The sequence below is a fragment of the Stigmatopora nigra genome, chromosome 9 (genome assembly GCF_051989575.1).
Source record: "Stigmatopora nigra isolate UIUO_SnigA chromosome 9, RoL_Snig_1.1, whole genome shotgun sequence".
NCBI lineage: Eukaryota > Metazoa > Chordata > Actinopteri > Syngnathiformes > Syngnathidae > Stigmatopora > Stigmatopora nigra.
The window spans coordinates 7,761,071-7,781,009 of NC_135516.1; the positions used below are offsets into that span (position 1 = coordinate 7,761,071).

Sequence of the window (19,939 nt, forward strand, 5' to 3'; positions counted from 1 at the left end):
GTCTTTTATTGACAACAGGCTTGTGGTTGAGGCTCAATGTGGGCAACTGACAAAGGACAAGCACTCCTTAGGACAGTTAAGATGAAGATCCTTCCCAGTACATTAAGATTAATATCTTAGAGAGTTCTCTCCTCTCAATCTTAACGTATTACATTTATTGCAAGAAACATAAAAGGATATTTCGGGGCTTAGTAGATAATATTGTCAGGAAGAAATGAGATGCTCAGTGTGGAGAATTTGCGTCTCAACTTACAGCAACAGCTATGTCAAAATACAAATACTTCATGGAAAGTTCACATTTATTGCACACATTCGAGCAACTATACTGCTTGTCCTCGAAACTCTATAATATGTTCTGCATCTGCTGTACAATATCAGTTACATTCTTAGTCAATTTTTTAGCCTGCGTGTAACAAAACCTTCCACCCGCAGATCCGTTCGGACCACGACAAGAACCGATCTTTGAGATACAGCGTGACAGGCCCTGGTGCTGACCAACCTCCCACTGGCATCTTCCTAATCGATGCGATCTCTGGGGAGCTCTCGGTTAACAAGCCGCTGGATCGAGAGCATATTCCCAACTTTCATGTAAGTCAAGCCCTAATGATTTCCTCATAAACCGCCTGTTTGTTGTTGCTCTGTGGCACAATTGTACTTTCCCTTTGGTTGGTATGTGCTCCAGGGTCGAGCATGTGTAGCCTAAACAGTCTGCTCAGACTCAATAAAGACAAAAGGTGTGATGTGGTGCTCCCACAGCACAAGCCTTATCCGTCTGAGAATTTAAAGGATTTTGCGCCTCTGTTCTCTCTACTCGCTCAACAAGTTCTCTCTACTGCAGTGACTATGCGATGACATTAACTTTTAAAATAGCCTATTGCTCGTGTACATGAAGCAATTATGTTCGTGCAAGAACCTTGAAGATCTGTGGACAATCAATTTAAAATTAGAGTTTGCAAACCCAATGATACTTGTTTGCTCAAGCATGAATTTTTCTTCCTTTAGTTGAGAGCTCATGCAGTGGACCTGAATGGCAATCAGGTAGAAAACCCTATTGACATTGTGATTAATGTGATCGACATGAATGACAACAGGCCCGAATTCAACCACCCAATCTGGAATGGCACTGTCCCCGAGGGCTCCAAGCCAGGTAACATTTGCATTATATCGCATATCAGCCAAACATAGTGTCGCAATATACACCTCAACCCCGTTTCACGTTTTAATACTATGTTATGATTTTATCCAAAAGGCACTTTTGTCATGACTGTAACTGCCGTCGACAAAGATGATCCCAAAACTGCTAATGGGATGATACGCTACAAGATTTTGTCTCAGAACCCAGACAGTCCAACCTCCAACATGTTCACCATCAATAATAAAACTGGGGGCATCATTACTGTGGCAGCAGGCTTGGACAGAGAGGTGGGTAGCAATTATGTTTACTTTCATGCAGTTTATTCTTTTTTTGCACGCAAATAACAGACTATTTTTTTTTAATGATCTAACAAAATAGTATCATTAGCGCACACATTCTCAATAGCCAGTTTTCTTTTAACCTTGCAAATCAAAGGCTCACATACATTTTACACTGAAATGAAAACCTGAGTACCACACGACACTCGGACATTGGATTACTTTAGGCCCTTTTTGCAGCGAAAGGGGTGATACAATAGAACGGGATGGGCACCTGTGTGTAATGGATTTTCACAATGTCTGAGTGAGAACACTCATTGGTTTCTCGATTCTGTTTAAAAGGCTGTTTATAAGACTGTGACTATTTGTTAAGCTATGATGAGCTTGTTGTGATTCACCTCACTGTTGCCACTACAGTTACAGCATAGCATTACTAAATAAATGAAAATGTGATTGTACTTATTATAATCACTTTAGATTCTTCAATATTTCATTATAATTTTACATTGTTTTTTCATATAAACACAAAATTAAATATCATGACAATCACAACTTGGGTATGTTTGTTAATAGAGCCAATGAGTCAAAGTCGATATGCTGATTGCCAACTAAAATGTGGCTTTTTCCACACATTTTAATCTGACAAGAATGTTGCACGCATCGCTGATCATTTTAATAATCCCCTCCTTCGCACTCTCTGCCTTCATTTCCAAAGCCCTTTTTTTTTAACGTATGCTCCCATTGTGCTGTAAACAACCACCTTTTCCCCTACCCTAATTGGCTCACAAAGCTGTTGGAAGAAATGAATAAATAAAATATAAAGCACATGGCAATTGATGTAATCCTAGTGAGGGCAATCTAGCTTTCTTGCAGCTCAATCACTTCCGCCTGGGGGCCGCAGTTTCATGTGCGACAGTCACCACCGTGAAAGTAGTAATTTGCCCTATTCTCATTACCGAGTGACTAGTCCATCACCTGGATAACTGTTAAGGTGAAAGTAGTCATTTGTCAACGTCATGCTCGTGTACAGTAAAGTGTTGCAGTGGCTTAACTCCCTCAACATCTTTAGGGAATACACCAATATTCATCATTGGAATGAGCAAGCCATTTCAACTTTGTTACAATATAGTTGTTAATGGATAACAAACGGCTTCACTGTTCACAGATATCAATAGTTTGCATGATCTAGAACCTGGAAGAAACGTAAATTGTCCTTAGGTATAGGTGTGAGAGTGAATGGGTTTCAGTCTCCTTGTGCCTGCAATCGACTGGCCACTGATTCGGGTGTCCCCTTCCTCTGGCCCAAAGCTAAGTGGGATAGGCTCCAGCACCCCCGTGACCGTAAAAAGGATAAAGCAGATCAGAAAATGAGATGAGAAATATTTTCAACCCTTTATTCAATTGCATATTTTCTGATTAGAAGCTGCTACTTTTTCACCCTCACACTGATAAGTAAAGAAATACGAATTTGGTAAGTACGGCTTATAGTCCAGCTGGCCCTACTCTCCGGAAATGATGGCAATTTATGTAATAATCAATAGAATAATTGATTCTATGAATAACCGACTTTACTGTTATAAAAGATTTGGGTGGTTAAAGTTGTTTGGTACTAACTGTGAATGAGGATTAGCCACACAATTGTTTTAATGTCATTAAAGCGAGTACCTATTCCATTGCAGAAAGTGCCTCAGTACACGTTAATCATCCAGGCCACTGACACAGAGGGTAACCCAATGTATGGCCTCTCCAACACAGCCACCGCTGTCATCAGAGTCACTGATGTCAATGACAACCCACCAGAGTTCACAGCTGAGACGGTAAGCAAACAACAACCATACAAGATCTGTTGACAGTTTGTCAGTGCAGTGTGGTGTGAACATGTTTACACTATGTATGGACTTCAGCAGCGATTTCTTTTGTATTTAGTTCTAAGTTCAACTGCACAAGTAGTCAGCCTGGTGTAGTTTTTCGCTTCACACAGCAAAAAGAGGGATGTGAGCAAGAATGGAAAAGCACTTAGAGTGAGATGTGATTGTACTGTTCTGTTGTTATATGAAAAAAAAACAGCAAAGATGACTATAATGGCATGATAAAATGCATTCTGTGTCTGTTTACCCAACACTGGTGGCAGCAGCGCTAACTGTAAGTCCACTCCACTACGTTTCATGCTTTATTCATGCAGTTTTTTGGAGAGGTGCACGAAAATCGTGTGAACGTGATTGTGGCCAACCTGACGGTGACTGACAAGGACCAACCCAACACTCAGGCCTGGAACGCCGTTTACAAAATCATCGGGGGCGACCCCACGGGCAGGTTTTCCGTGCCCACTGATCCCACCAATAACGAGGGTCTCGTGACGGTTGTCAAGGTAAGGTAACCTTGCAATACTTGCCAACTACATTCACAAGGAAAACTTATAAACTTTAATGTGTGGTCAACCCAACTAAACAGGCACATTCCCATCTACGACCCATTAAAACCAGATGTATAATTAGCGGTTATAGTTTAGTCATGGTTTCTATAGCCCACCAGTTAGAATCGCAGCTTTAAAAAGATACAGGAATGTCTTATTATGTACAACAGGTTTCATGTCATGAATGCTGCAATTAACAATACAAACATTCATTGGCATTTTGGAGGAAGTCTAACAGATAGTTGTTTATCAGCCAGATTAAAATCAGTTGTCTTCTCATTTGTATTTCAAACGGAAGAACGTAATTAATAGGAAGCGGGTGGGGTTATTGCTCTCTATTATTTTGCTAAGACACAGAAAAGACATTTCTATTGTGGGATCTCAGGAAGGGTTTTTGGGTCCGGGGAAATGGAAGCGCTTTAATTTTCTGCCTTGTTACTCACATACCACTTTAGACCATTTAATGTGAATTCCTCCTTCCCTTCTCAACATATTTCATGCAATGATGTATGCCTCACCATCTGTGTCCCCTGTGTTTTTCCAGCCTATCGACTTTGAAATGAGCAGGGCGTACGTGCTGACAGTGGAGGCAAGGAATGAGGTGCCCCTAGCTAGAGGCATCCATGCTCCCCGTCAGTCTACCGCTACTGTCTCCATACGAGTGCTGGACGTCAATGAAAGCCCCTACTTTGATCCCAACCCTAAACTCATTAAACTGGAAGAGGGAAAGATGCCAGAGTCCATGCTGACCACCTACACGGCACAAGACCCTGATCGCTACATGCAGCAAAGTATACGGTAGGAGATTAATATCTGAGCACACATTCGCCTCACTATGTTTAAATCACACATGACTAATGAGGAACAGCAAAACTGATGACACTAATGGTTCCCATCAGTGAATGCTTATGACTCCATGTGTGAAATTGATAGAATATGATGAGTTAGCATGGAAGGGTTTTCCATCATCATTTTATCTTGTTCATTTGAGCAATCTTCTATCTGTACATGCTGGGTCCCCTCACATGCCTATATTGTTTGCAGAAATGAAAGATTTCAAAGTGTACATAACGTTGCAAGTTTTAAAGTTCAATGATGTAATTTTGAATGTTTATATTTGTCTTTCATCAGTTACACTAAACTGTCTGATCCGGCCAGCTGGCTGAGAATTGACCCTAACAACGGTAGAATCACAACAACTGCGATTTTGGATAGAGAGTCACCTTTTGTGAAGAACAACTTGTACAATGCCACATTCTTGGCCACTGACAACGGTACGTAACCATGCATGAGCACTATATTTTTAAACTCCTTTAAATGTACTGCTTCAAATAGTCGAGTGGTCGAGGACCATTAATGGCAACTACTGATGATACACTATCAGGAGCAATATGGGCTTCAGGATTTTACTCAAGGACGCTTAGATAAGGGTCACCAGGCAAGGAATCGAATCACCAACCTCTGGGTTGGGGAACGACTATTTTACCACTGATCCACACCACCTTTCCCCTGAAGAGGATTTTCCCCTGTTCGGGTTTACTCTGTTCTGTAGAGCATGGCATAGGCCAATAGGCTTAAAACTTTGCCAGTAAAGAGGTTTCTCAGTATTAATGGGTCAGGACTGGATGACTAGCTCCTTTGAGCGTGGCCTGAATAGTAAAGAAGCCTTTTACCACAGTGAATACATAGAGGAGCCTGAGAGAAACGACAGTGGCCTCTGTTTTGCTGCTTTAGTATTCCCATCCGATGTCCTTGGTCAGGAAGACGTTCCTCTCTCACACGCACACTCACAGTATCCAAATGTTCTAATACCTACCTGTTTCTGTCTGCTGCCTCACTTGAGATTAGTTTCTTAGATCAGTATGCAGTCTGGATGCACCCAATCCCACGGCAGTACATAGCTGGCTGGAGACACAACAAACACCTTTCGCTGCATGAATTCCACGATCAAGATTTCCATGTGTTATTACCATAACTAAATATTTATGTATGTTTCTTTCACGGCCAATGCAGGCAACCCTTCAGCAAGTGGCACAGGCACTTTGCAAATCTATCTGCTGGACATCAACGACAATGCCCCAAGGGTATTCCCCCAGGAAGTGGAAATTTGTGAGAAGCCTGAACCCAATGCCATCAACATTACAGCGATCGACGGAGACTTGATGCCCAATGCTGGGCCCTTTGCATTTGAGCTGGCCGACATGCCCTTCGATGTGAAGAGGAACTGGACCATCACCCGAATCAGTGGTAACAATAATGATCATGTGCAGATGCATGCCTTAACCATCTTACAAGTGTCCGCTCATGTTTACAAATATTTAATTGTTATGCACATCAACTACATTAAAAAAAAGTTAGGATAGGTTACTGTAGAGAAATCTAGGGTTATACACAATATGTTTTGATTTGATAATACCATTTGGATAATCGCAGCAAGGAGTTTTATGCTTAAGGAGAATTATCCAATATCATTCAGTAGATTTGTGAGCTTTACATAGAAAAGCCTCGTTTTGGATTTCACATGCTCATGCCAGTTGGGAAATATGACACATACCATACATGACATTTTTAGGGAAACTCATTGCGCCATTAATGGCCATAGACATCTTATACATTTTGACTGTGAGTCAAATGTTTTAAATGTCCACCACCATCAATTGCAGCAAAATTTGATCGATCATTCACTGCCAGCCTCTTCAGTCCCAAGGAATTCAATGTCTATTGTCATCAAATGTCTGTAAATTAGTTAAAATTAAATAAATCTCACTTCCCCTTCTTTCACTACAGGCGACTACGCTCAGTTGCGCCTGAAAATTGGTTTCCTCGAGGGTGGCATTTACGAATTGCCCATCATCATCACCGACTCTGGGAACTTGCCTCAGTTTAACACCTCCCACCTAAGGGTCAAAGTGTGCCAATGTGACATTAATGGTGACTGCACTGACCAGCAGCATATCATGGCCGCCGGCCTGGGCACGGGTGCCATCATCTCCATTCTGCTGTGTATCATCATCCTCCTGAGTGAGTATCTCCTAAACACTGCCATTGCAGATTAAAACAGAAGCTAAACATGATCGTAATGATGATTAGATTAGCACGGGATTATCTAACAAATATATAGTCCACATCCGGCCTGAAATGCTAAGACACAGGATCCGATTACACGCGAATGAAAATATGAGCAGAGTTCTGTTTTGTAATACGACACATCGCATTTGCGCGCGTGTGTCGCAGTTCTGGTGCTACTCTTTGTGGTTTGGATGAAGCGGCGGGATAAAGAACGCCAAGCTAAGCAGCTTCTCATCGATCCTGAGGATGATGTGCGAGACAACATTCTCAAGTATGATGAAGAAGGCGGTGGCGAAGAGGATCAGGTATGCATGCATGCAACGCACACTGTAAAACCTCTAATAACACTGTGGATTATTTCACTGCAAAGGATGATAAAAACTACTGCGTGAAACATGTATCCAAACCATTGTAAGGTATAATGTAGTTTCTAAAACAATTACAGTCAACCTATGGTAGGAACATTAAAACTGATGAACAATACTCGGACATATATTTTTCCAACTGTAAAAATAAGTTCCACAAATGAAACTCAATTGTGATTAGATTTGGTTCACTATCAATTTAAGTGCACCACACTGCTCCAAAGAGGCACGCCCAAGTTATATTCAACAGGAATTAACTGGTATTATAATCATGAGAAAAACAACTCATCCATAAAGTGATAAAACCTTATTTAGAGAATTTGTGAATTTGTTATTGCAGTTCTAATTATAATACTGTGCTAAATATTTTCCGGCTATCAGGCAATTCAAATAAACAATATGCACTTTTTTTTCTACCAGGAATAATGGCATATTTTAATTTTCTTTTACTGAAAATGTTGAATAAAATCAGCCAGGATCAGAAAATATTGCTTTTTTTTTAGATCAGGGTCAATACAAAACCCACCTATTTAGATTTCAGAAGCTTTAGCTATAGTATTTAGCTGCAAAAACTGTGTGTATGGATTTACATCTCCGTCTGCTACTAAATGGAATTTTCAACTGTGAAATTTCTGCTTATGAGCGGAACAGAAGAATCAATAACAAAAGCACTGCGGTCCAGTTGGTTCTGGAAATATTGGATGTCTTCTCTAATTCAACTGATTTTCACATTCTAACCCAATCACTTTCACCCCCACCCTGAACAAACGCTAGAGGCGCAAAGTCACATCTCTGCATCTCTCTATGCTGATCAGGCATGTAGCGACACAAATTCAATTGTCCTAATGACCCCTTGTTAGCAGAACGGAATAAGTTCATGCTGGGAGAAAAAGGAAGCTTTATCCCACATAGGGTATTCTCTTGCTGGCTGAAGTACGACAGTCACTCGTATATTGCACAAATAAGCAGGAGACCCAGTTCTGACCCGACGCAGCATCAAATTAGCCTCGGAGACTTGTAATTGGGGCGCTGATGTCATTTGGAGACAGGCATCTGCTGTGTCCCAATAATGAATCCCTATGTAAGGTGACTATATAACTGCAACACCATCAAAACATCTGCAAGCCACAATGAAAGAGAAAGCGCTTCGTCCTCTGTATTTATGTCCACACATAAAAAGCAAAAACTTTGTAGAGGAAGGACGTGTCGAAACGGGAAGTAATTCCGCTCAAAAGCAAATTAAGTGCAGCTGCTATTTATTGAGAGCCAACAAGCTTCCATTCTAAATGGCGCAAAGGGCGACAGAATAAAATGGCCTTGTCCAGAGAGTCTGTATTGGTTAAAAAGAGAGAAAAAAAATGGACCCGACTCTTCCAGCGCTGTGGTCTGTATAATACCCCACCTCAGTTCTCCCTATCTCCCACCAGGGAGGAAATTGAAGTGTCAGTCCATTTGGTGCTCTCCAGTGTATGATTTTAGCTGCTGCCCGGCACTTTGAGGCAGTCACTATCACAGGCAAGCAGTTGATCAAGTTGAGCTTAAAAAGTCTGATTATATACTATATTATATATACTATAAACTAAAAAATGGTGACTTGTTAAAATGTGGTATATCATTGTATGCAAGTAAATGACAAAACAAGGTCACACTATTGACAAATAAGAACACTTGTGAATGTCCAAATTCAGGTTACATGAATGGGACTTTGTTGTAAACCAAAAAGACTATCTCAAAATGGTGCCTTTTTAATTCAAATCCAAGACGGATTCTGGTTTTAGCATGTTAAAAAAAGGAAAGGCAAATTATGAGAATATTTTAGAATCTGGCAGTGTTTCAATTCCACTGCACATGGGTATATAACAAAAAAAACTGTAACAAAGATGGATGACATTCTTGTGTGATGACCACACTTCTGATCCAACGATCCCTCAGGGCTTACTGGCATGAGCGTACACATGAGTAATCCAGTCCGACAGGAGATGATACTGATGTGTGTGGAGTAGAGTAGGTGTACTTTTCATTTATACATCCCGTGGTGGGAAAGAAGCTGTAAGTACGTGTGGAGTATTGAAGCACAGACACCTGAACTGAAAGGGAATATTAGAGATGGACGGATTAGAGAACATCCATCACGCACGCTTATTAGGCACACTCTATCTTCTGCTGCACTGATACCATCCGGCCATTCACTGCCTCTCCCAGCCATGATTTAGGGTTGCCTTGGTAATGTTAATAGGATTAGCCCTGGCTTATGCATAGCCACCATGCAGCGTCTGGCCATTTATTAGAGTGTGTGCTTGCTGTGGCACATTGGTACAATGTGTTTTGTGTTCTCGCAGCTTTACAGTAACAGTTTAAGAACTCTGTTACACTGAATGCACATTCAGCACCCTCCGGTGGGTGGTCTTATCACACACCTCATTGACCTTCCCACTGCCTGCCGCCCCTCACTCACAAACCTCTCTCACTGTCTCTCTAGGATTATGACCTGAGTCAACTCCAGCAACCGGACACGTTAGAGCCCGACGCCATCAAGCCCGTGGGGATCCGACGTCTCGATGAGAGACCCCTTCACCCTGAGCCTCAGTACCCCATGAGGTCTGCCGCCCCTCACCCTGGAGACATCGGAGACTTCATCAATGAGGTAAAAAAAAAATACACTGGCTGTAAAAACTGGCATTATCTGTAAAAGCCATACACACTAATGGAACAGGAGTGCAAAGTTACTCTAGAGGCAATTTTCTAACCTGTGAAGAAAAGCAGGCGTTGGCAAAGTGTGACATGTAGTCCATTTTTTTTAATCTAGCCCAACAAGCATTTACAAGTCTTTAGAGTCCAGTTAAAACCATGTTTTTAATTTAACAAAATAATATCCTTCATTTACATCATTACTACATAAAATAAAAACCATCAAACATGCTTCTCTACCCATTTTGACACATCATTTTGAGCACTAAAGATTGCCTACCCTAAGCCATTCTAAAGATATGAAAAAAATCACAGATATTAGAAAGTTTCTACCCGTTCTAACTATGCTAGGTTATTTGAAAAGGAACCTCTGATGGGTAAAACTAGATCCAAGTGAATTTATATAAATAAGCAATAAACCAAAAAGTTATTGAAACATTTTGCTTTTTTGCAGTAGCAGCAAAACAAATCTCACGGTGCATAATGTATTAAATAAATGCAGTTTTTTTTCTCATCTCAAACAATTTGTTTTAAAAAGGCCCTGCGTGATGCTTACTAAGTAGAAAATGGACGTCAAACAGAATCAATGAATATTATTCCAAATGTTCTCAAGGAAGAAAGAGAATAAAGTTTTGCTGTTCAAACATACATGTAGGGGAGAGAACAGTACATGATGCTAACACACTTGGATGCAATGATTATTTTTCCCCCTACAGAGGCAGATGTGTCAGAATAGAGAATAAAATACATGTTGAGAGTGCCTGAGGCCATCATTGACTCCAACTTGAAGATGGAGTGTCAAATGAAAAGAGCAGTCATGTATTTTTCACCAGCACCAAAAGACGTGACATTCACAGCATCGTAAACAGAGTTCTCATTCTGGATGTTCTAGATGGCAAACCTGCTTAAAGATGTTCGAACACGCTACCGTCCAAACTATCCATCCATCAAATGCCCCTTGACTTGCATCCATCGTTTAGACCCACTCACTTAAACCAATGCACCTTGTACCTGGAGGACATTTTTTCTACTTTTTGGGAGGCAGATTTCTCATGTTGTTGGATCCTCACAAGACCTCGCAGTCACAGCACATGGTGACCCAGAAAAGATTGGTGCCAGAGAATCTTGCCGTTTTTTGCTCTAGTTTCCACTTTCAGTAAACCACAACACAACATCAAATATCCGTCTCACAGAGTATACTTTGAAAGTAACTGACAACCACAACAGCACCCCAGTAATTCGGAATCTTAAGTGTTAATCTAGTTGATATATGATTTATGTTTGACCTCTCCGGTTTTGGAGGTAGTAAAACAACAGATAATCAAAAGGACTGGACACTATGACTCTGAATAAATACCTATGATGATCTAATTGATCAGGGATTACTAGCAGTGAATAATTATGGTGCAGTGCAATGACAGCAAGAGACACCCAATTGTATTCCTGTCTATTGAAGACAATCGTTTAAATTCACTGAAGCTGGTGAACTGGAGTCTCAGTAAAAGGTGCACACCTGAAAGCAGGCTGGTCTGTGAGTCAGACCTGCAAGTGGATGACTATGTCAGAATTAAATTATATGGGGTGATTGTCTAACCTTATGAAGCTGCCCGTGGCGTCTTGGCTGCAGACGGGGCGGTGGGTTATAACTAGCAGAGCAATTACGCTCGTAATTGTAATGAATGATCCATTGTAATATTCCCCTCGAGATTATCAACCCCACAGCAAACACTTGACAACAGCTAACAATTGGGAAGTAATTGCTTATTGTCTAGATACTTTAAATCAATCCGTCTCTTTTTCTGGAAAAACTCTTGACAATGATTCCCCGTCACCCTGTTCTCTCTGTATCCATTTGATTTTACGCTGTAATCTATTTATTATTGGGGGTTGGAAAGGACAGCGGTCAGTGGCCAAAGCACACGACGACGCCTACATTACCGAGCCATCAAGTCTTTTAAAATCAATAGTCAGGAGCTCTCATGGCACAATGAAGATTTCTGGGAGTACCGAGGACCATCTTTCCATGCAGGCCGTGAGATAACGGCACACATGCGTGACAAACACATTCTCCTTTTTCCCCGAGCCACAGATGTGCTCAGTGCTCTCCACAACTATTTATTCATGAGCCTCGGATTGCTATCTAGATTAAAGATGACAAGGCGTATCTGCCACACGCTCTCGAATCCTGTGAAGAGCAAGGATGTGTGGGCAGTTTACAAGGACGACATTCCAAGTCTTCCAGACCTCAACCTTTTACAAGAATTGGACCAAAACCAAATGTCCCATTAGTTCTCAGTTCCTTTTTCTATCACCTAGAACCTGATCCCCCATATAGTAAGCAAACGAAAAACCAGTGATAGTTAGATAAAAGAAAAGTTTATACCTCTGCACAGGGATTGACAGCAGCAGGCAACAACCTCAAGCAACTAATACAATAATCCCAACCATTAATGAGTAGTTGAGTGTGACTTCAAGATCATCTTCTTCCTCACAAGTGGAAAATATATAGCTAAATCGGGGATACACTAATGTTAATGTTCAGCCTTCTAATAGTGGTTTATTCTAGGACCCAGAATCTCGTCCATGATACAGAATTAAGTCATATGATGACTTCAGTGTGACAAGTACTTAACAAGCAAGAAGAAAAGATGATTCTCGGTTATATTAAAGATAGATTTTCAATTACTATTAATGCATTTTTGACTTGGTATGAATGAAGGCAACAAACTTTTAGCTGGGCACACAAACTAGAAGACTTCACCCACAGTGACTATGTTAGCATGACTACAACCTACTTTATGTTTCTAATAGAGATTTTACATATGTAGTGAGCTGCTGGCTTTTGCAACTGGTCTTCACAGTAGTTTCAAACTTGGATCTGGTCAATTTCTGTTGTATTCCCATTCATTCTCAAGGAATGTATCCAACTTTACAAGTTCACAAAAATTTGCAATTGTAATCAGCATCGGCCTGACCTATTGTTTACTATCCCTTGTGCCTAGGGCCTGAAGGCAGCCGACAATGACCCCACTGCACCCCCCTACGATTCTCTCCTGGTGTTCGACTATGAGGGCAGCGGCTCCACCGCCGGTTCCTTGAGCTCGCTCAACTCGTCCAGCAGCGGTGGAGACCAAGACTACGATTACCTCAACGACTGGGGGCCTCGCTTCAGAAAACTGGCAGATATGTACGGCGGAAGCGACGATTAGGATGCGAGAAAGATTACGAAGATGACGACGACGGCGAAATGAAGGAGATATTCCTTGAGGATGGACATATTGTGATGAAACTGAGAGCAAAGAAAGACAAAAGGATGAAGAGATTTTTTTCACGAAAAAAAGTTTTAAAAAACCACAAAAAGAAAAAACAACTCGGCTTATTGTTGTAGTCTCCGCGTACATAATGCTTGTCGGCGGCACCGGTGGACGGCTCACACCATTCAAGACTTGTGAGGTATTGAATGCGCTCAGTTAAACTTGAACTTCACAGTACAGAAGCACTGGGATATAATGTGCCTTTTTGTACATTTCTTTTGAATGGAAATGATTCATTTTTTTGTTCAAGGCTTTAATGGTACTGACTTTTGTTTGGAGTGATTTCCAAGTAGTGACACTCTGGTACGCTTCGATCACCCCATTTGTTTTTTTTATTTCTTTCTTTTGTTCGTGAAGGTTTATTTAATGAAGGATCATTTGTTGACTGTGATGGAAAGAAAAAAAAAACAAAGAGCAGCACTAGACCTATCTGTCCTGCTATAATCTGACAGTTATGCAGCTGGTTGCAGCTAAAAAGAGTTAGAAATCACAATTTTGTAGCAGATTATTTTCTTTTCTTTTTTTTCTTGAGTGATGTAGAACAGTATTAGACAAACAAAAAAAAAATGGTCTGATCAACGTCCACTTCGTTTGCCTTAGCATTGGATATTTTGGACTTAATTCACTGTAAAAAGATGTGTGTACATAATGTTTGTTTTTCTTTTTATCTTTTCTTTGGGTGTAGTATATGAACAAGTGCAGAAAGTTCCAAAACTTGTAAATGTTTTATTTGGACATCCAAAACGGTTACATTTTTGCATGTTTTTATCTTTTCATGATGACAAAACAGGGGATAAAATATTGTTCGTTCCCCAAGTTCATTTACAAGATGGAGAAAAAAAATTTAATCTGGGTGACAGTCTTTGTGTAGAAGTTAAGAATGATTTTGTATAACACTATAATTTGAAAGAAACGAAAAAATGAAACAATTTGAAAACTGTCGTCTTGTCAGCACAACTGTTGAATTTGTACCAAAAAAGTGTGGGTGAGGGGGTGTGAAATGCAAGGCACTGATTATTAAAGCTGAGCTTTAATAGTGAAAAACATTTTGGACTTGAGCTGTGTGGAAAAGCATTTTGTTCTGCTCAACTAATTATCTCTGTCTTACCCAAACTATCCAAATAAAAGTCCAGTTTTGGAGCTCAAAAATGTCCTGTGGATTCATTTGGTTTTAACCTATACGCAGAGGGCTTCAATTTTCATGCTCCAATGGGGGAAATGTGACCTAAAATTGTTCTTAAATAAATGGAAAAAAAGGTTTTCCAGCAGCAATTATAGTTTTTACACATTTTTCCGCAACACACCACTGGCTATGAGGTGTTTTAATTACCAGTTCTGGTAGTAGTTAGTAGCGACCGCTGAGGGAATACGCTGAGAGTCACATTGGATAGGTAGTTCCTCCTTATCTTTCCTTTATTGCATCTAGAAAAAAAAAATCCTCATTCCTTTTTAGATTTCCCCAGCACAGAATCAAAACAATGTTCTATCAGCTGACAGTGAGTCAGGGTAAAAGCTGTTTGACCGGACAAAAGTACCCCGAAAAGAACAAAAGGTCAGACTGTACTTGACTTCATATAAAGAAATACAGAACGAGGCTTAAAAAAATTCCAGGATGTGTACATGTCCCCACCCTAAGATTGTGACTGGAACGGAACGACACACATGTGGGAATGGCAGCGCAAAGAATTTACTCAAACTCAAACTGTGTAAGCGCAATCATGATAATCTAAAAATAACAGTTACTCAAGACTAGGTTTCCAGGTTAGTGCTTTTTTTAATCTTCTATAATACAAGTTACTGTACCTCCATCACATTTTAGAGCAGATATTTTAAGATATAAATATCCCACGTGTGGCCCTCTCATCATATGGTTCTCGTGATTGCTGTAAGAAGGTCAGCCACACCGAGTGTTTGCCTCTTACAAAGCGTCGCAGGTGAGGAAAATAACTTGCATCCGACTACTGCACTTCAATTTCACAGCACGGATTATCCCCCCAAGGAGGAAGTAGTGAGGGAGGAGAGAGAAAGAAGAAGCGAGAACATAAAAGCACACAACATCCAAATCCACCATCATACACACTTGGTCACATTGAGAAATTGAAGAGGATGCACAGTGGGGTACACTGTATACTATGACTTCTAGAATAGAAGGAACATGGGCACAAAGCAAACCTCAAAACCAACAAAGGATTACATAAGAAATTGCTAAAATTGAAGAATAAAGATTATCCAAATGTAGACGTAAGAATATAGTAGTGAATTAATACCGGATGATGAACAAATACTAATAAAATGCTATTTGTGTTCATGAGTGACTTGGGAAGACTGTGCATAGCAAAAAGGCGCCTATTTAAAAATGCACATCTACATATCCTATATACACCTACACGTACGTATGTACACATTCATACATATACACAAATACATGAAAAAAATAATGAGATATAAAAACATGACTGCTGTCCTCTATTATCAATATATGATGTAAGAATTATAGAAAAAAAGTAATAAGAATTGTTTTGGTCAACTATATGCTCTTCTTGCATGTGACAAAAACCTGCAAATATATTAAAATTACAAAACTAACCATTCACATCTCATCAAGCGCCAGGTTGTGAGTTCTGTTGTTTGTAACCTGAGCCCAAATTCTCAGTACTGTGAGCACCCAGGGTTCTTTTGGCATTGTTTTGCAACAGCACATTGTGCTTTGCATCATTTTCTAACACCAAACAAGTGAAGAGAATGCCGACAGAGTATATTCTATTAGAGATTAAAAGGACAAAGGAGGATTATCGCTGACATTGACAGACGCCACCACAGTGTCGCATTGACTTATTTGGCAATGCACGGTAGAAATAATTGCTCATTTGCACATGGCCATCTTTCTACTGACAAACGGATAAAAATAGTGATGCATAATAAATAATTTGAAAAGCTAATTAAGTGGGAAGGGAATCACATCGTTTTCATCTGCCAATTTATGCGGACGTCTTTGATTTACAAAATGCACATTTAGACAAAAAACACAAACAAACCTCGGCCATAAAAAATTAATAAATAATGAATGTGCCATTGGTTGGCTAGAAATATGACTTAGTTGTTTGGCTCACTGATTCACTGAAGAAGTTGAGCCATAGATTTGAATTGATAGGTCATAACTGTGTTGATTATGAATGTATTGTTAAATCACATCGTGAAACAAATGGAAGGGCTTTTGATTTATGTGCCATCTAAAAAAAATCCATGTTTTATTATGGAAAACTAGAATGTTTTATTCGAGTAAAATGTATTTTGTATTTTAGTGCACAATATGTGGAATTGTCCTTTTTTAAAATGTATGCTAAGGTTAAATGTTTATTTTACCCTTGTGTAATAATCTGCTTTAAAATGATCAACATTTTGGCCATTTTTGAGGGACTTAAAATCTCCACAACCTTGTCAGTTTGCATCTGCATATATAGTCGATTAAGTATGACAGGGCTCATCATCGATCTTGATGATTTTTTGCAATCTAAAAATTGCCACGCCTGACTCTCCTCCTTTTTACTGAAACTAAAAGAGTGGAATTTAAGAAGACAATCACCTTGTCCCTTTCTAACACAAGAGTCCTCTTGAGACCTCTGTGAAAGGAGCCTGCAGATTGGTGTTCCAACAAACACCCATGGGTCCTGTTCATTGAGTGCGAACATGGATTCCTCCACATTGCAGAAAGACAAGTCAGTGGAGTCCAGTGGTATGTGTGTATGTGTGTGTTTTTGTTCATGTATGTTTGCATCGCAAGTTTTACAGAGCCAACAGGGGAACACCATGTCAGTGAACACGGGCTTCCATACCCGAATGCGACACGAAGATGAAAAAAAATAAGAAACCTTCCGCAAGTTATGCCGCCAATGACCTTAGGAAGACGGATGCTGGCCGATATCGATGGTGGTCTTTCTTCTAGGCTCCCTGTGGGCTGCCATTGAATGAATAAATAAGTAGGCTAGATGACAGAAAGCCGGCCGGCACACTGGGCGCAGCAAGTCTTTAATTTATTGGCGTTTAGACTTGGTCAGTCTGAGATGAACAACGTACTTGGTTTCCTTCTACATATAATATTTTTTTTATTTTCACTGTAAATTTTGCCATTCGATATCTTGACCATCATCATCTCAGGTTTAATAGTTTGGTTTAATAATTACCACACACCAGCTGTATTCTGTTGCATATGTGCTTTAGTTTTTTTTTTCCTCTCTCTATATCGTTTGGGAATTGTTTTATTTTTTCCTGGTCATCCGATCTTGTTTTCCCCCTTTCTCTAAAAGAATTAGGACACTGAAGCGAAAGCTGATGGCAACCCAAAAGTTTCCCTTTCCTGTCATCCCTTGTATGTGTCACTGTGTTTATGGCTTATTGTGCCTATTTTATGCCTATTATGTAAATGCCTGTGTGATTGGTTGTCTGTTTGTGTGTGTGCCCTGCAAATGACTGGTGCCAAGTTTAGGGTATACGCTGTCTTTCACCCAAAGTTAGCTGGGATTAGTGGGGTTTTATTTATTTATTTAATAAGGGATGAATGATGCGTATCTCTTTCTTGGGGAGGTTACAATGTAATTCAAAAGATGAATCTTTGAAAAAATGTATGTCCATCCACAACTATGATGCTGTTTTAGACCAGCACAGAAGGCCCTGCCCCGTCTGACAGCAACTACTGTATAGTGCACAAAAGTTGATTGAAAAGTCATTTTTCAACCAAGGACGACAACTGGTTGTCCAACCAATGTGACTGGCACCTTCGCAACACACATGTTTCTTTAGACTAGAAGGGACAGATGCTAGTAGTAGACAAGCATTTAAAACAGCGGTTTGTTTACTATTGAAATAAAAGTGTACAAATACCCATTGCCTCCAAACACCCGAGTCCACACAGATGTGACACTGTGACCGCAGTATGACGATGTGAGCAAAAAATGGGGGTCGGATTGTGCACCCCAGGGGACAACGATGCTCCCTTTGTATGGGGAGTTTCCAGGCCGGGTGGCATATTTTCAGCTCATTCCATGTCCCTCAGGGCTGCATCGGGCAATTTCCATTGTCAGGAAGGTCCTTGTGCATGAATTGCTCATGTGCCCAACAAACAACATGCAATAACTATACCAATAAATTGAGAAATGTATTTATACGACAATTGGCCTGAAACCAATTCAGGTTAACCCAGTCTATTGCTGATTGTTAGCTGGCACAGGCTCCAGAATCAATGATACTCTTGTGAGGATAAATAGAAAGGAAGATGATTATATGTAGTTAGAAATTGCTGCCTTTTCTCATTTGCTGGCATTGGCAGCCAATCTATTTGATCTGAGAGAGATGGCAGTCATTATTTAATGTGGTGCATGGCCATCACTAGCAAGCAGTGACTGAAAGTTGCAATATGGGTCAATAGTAAATAGGAAGACACACTATGTGCCATTCTTTGCTTAACAGCAGCTCAATGATTACCTCTATCTTTTTAGTAACAATATTGCCCTGTTATCTGCCCTGCATTCCTCTTATTAGCATACAATGTAAAGGGAAGCAGGTAGAACCTTCAAAGGAACAGTCAAGTGATGACTTTCAGGAGTAACATGGATGGACAAGGACAGCTGGTTGTTGCCTGACTCAAGAGAATAGAACCGATGTGTCGTCAGTGGCGACAGTGAGGTCAGCGAGAGGCCGATCGGTCCCCACAGGGAAACAAAACTCCATCTTCCAAGATTGAGTTTGACAATGTGTAGCATACGGCACCCGAGCACTAAAGCCTCTGCGTGTAGCAATGTGACATAACATAAGAGTGACAAGAGAAGCAATTTGGTGCGGGCGGAAAAAAAAAAAAAAAGTAATGGGTCTGGGTAAGAGCCCTGAGGGATACCAGAAATCCCTTCACGACAGTTCGAATAGATATAGTGTGAGTTAAATCAAGAATTGCAGTCGGTGGATGTTTCTATTTGATGCTCACTGTGTCCTTTACTCAAATGGTGGGGTAGGGATACATTGTGAGGTATATCAAGAGCGAGCAAATCAAATTCTGAGATGAAATGAGGAAAATATTATGAAAAAATATCAAATTCAGTACTCAAACTAAGGAGAAGGAAAGGGTGCTGAATTCATGAATTGCGTTTTATTCCTGCCTGTCTCACTGACTTTTTTGTGCCTACAGATATATTCTCTATTATAATAGTTAGGAAATGTGTGATTTGCATATTTAAGATTCTTTGAGCAATCACATTTCTCAAGACTCATTTACTAGTTCTCGTCTTTTCCTTCATCTCATTGTCAAATCCATTGTGACTGAGAGAGATGGCAGGGAATATGTTACAGGATTATACCCCTCGGGTCACATTTTAAACAATGATTGGATGGATGATTTCTTTCAATAAAAACCAAGAACTATGTTGGTCATGTCCCGGAGATCCACCCAATGTCTTTATGATCTGTAGTTGATAAAAGCGCTTAAGGCGAGTGGCGCCGAGATCAATGTTCTGCTGTTACTACAATGAGGCGGTTATTGTATTGTCCACATGGAGGGGAAACCAGGCCAATGGGTAGGCCGGTCTTTCCTGTCTACTGAGTCTATTGTATTCACGCAAGGCTAAGCAAACCCCGGGCAAAGAGTGACAAGCCATCACCGAGAAGGAACAAATTAATGTGGTCGTCTTCAA

General features: G+C 40.3%; 1 protein-coding gene and 1 long non-coding RNA gene across 2 annotated transcripts in view; one reads left to right on the top strand and one right to left on the bottom strand.

Moving 5' to 3' along the window:
• Positions 1–14,411, top strand: part of cdh2 (cadherin 2, type 1, N-cadherin (neuronal)) — a 45,971-nt gene extending 31,560 nt beyond the window's left edge. The window contains exons 5-16 of the mRNA XM_077724970.1: positions 433–588; positions 1,003–1,147; positions 1,250–1,422; positions 3,093–3,230; positions 3,596–3,781; positions 4,371–4,624; positions 4,958–5,100; positions 5,840–6,073; positions 6,614–6,847; positions 7,061–7,200; positions 9,740–9,904; positions 12,951–14,411. Coding sequence (XP_077581096.1) covers positions 433–588; positions 1,003–1,147; positions 1,250–1,422; positions 3,093–3,230; positions 3,596–3,781; positions 4,371–4,624; positions 4,958–5,100; positions 5,840–6,073; positions 6,614–6,847; positions 7,061–7,200; positions 9,740–9,904; positions 12,951–13,157 — 2,175 coding nt within the window. The 3' untranslated portion in view covers positions 13,158–14,411. The remainder of the gene's footprint in view (positions 1–432; positions 589–1,002; positions 1,148–1,249; positions 1,423–3,092; positions 3,231–3,595; positions 3,782–4,370; positions 4,625–4,957; positions 5,101–5,839; positions 6,074–6,613; positions 6,848–7,060; positions 7,201–9,739; positions 9,905–12,950) is intronic.
• Positions 1–19,939, bottom strand: part of LOC144202045 (uncharacterized) — an 82,004-nt gene that overhangs the window by 19,666 nt on the left and 42,399 nt on the right. The gene's annotated exons all lie outside the window — the stretch shown is intronic.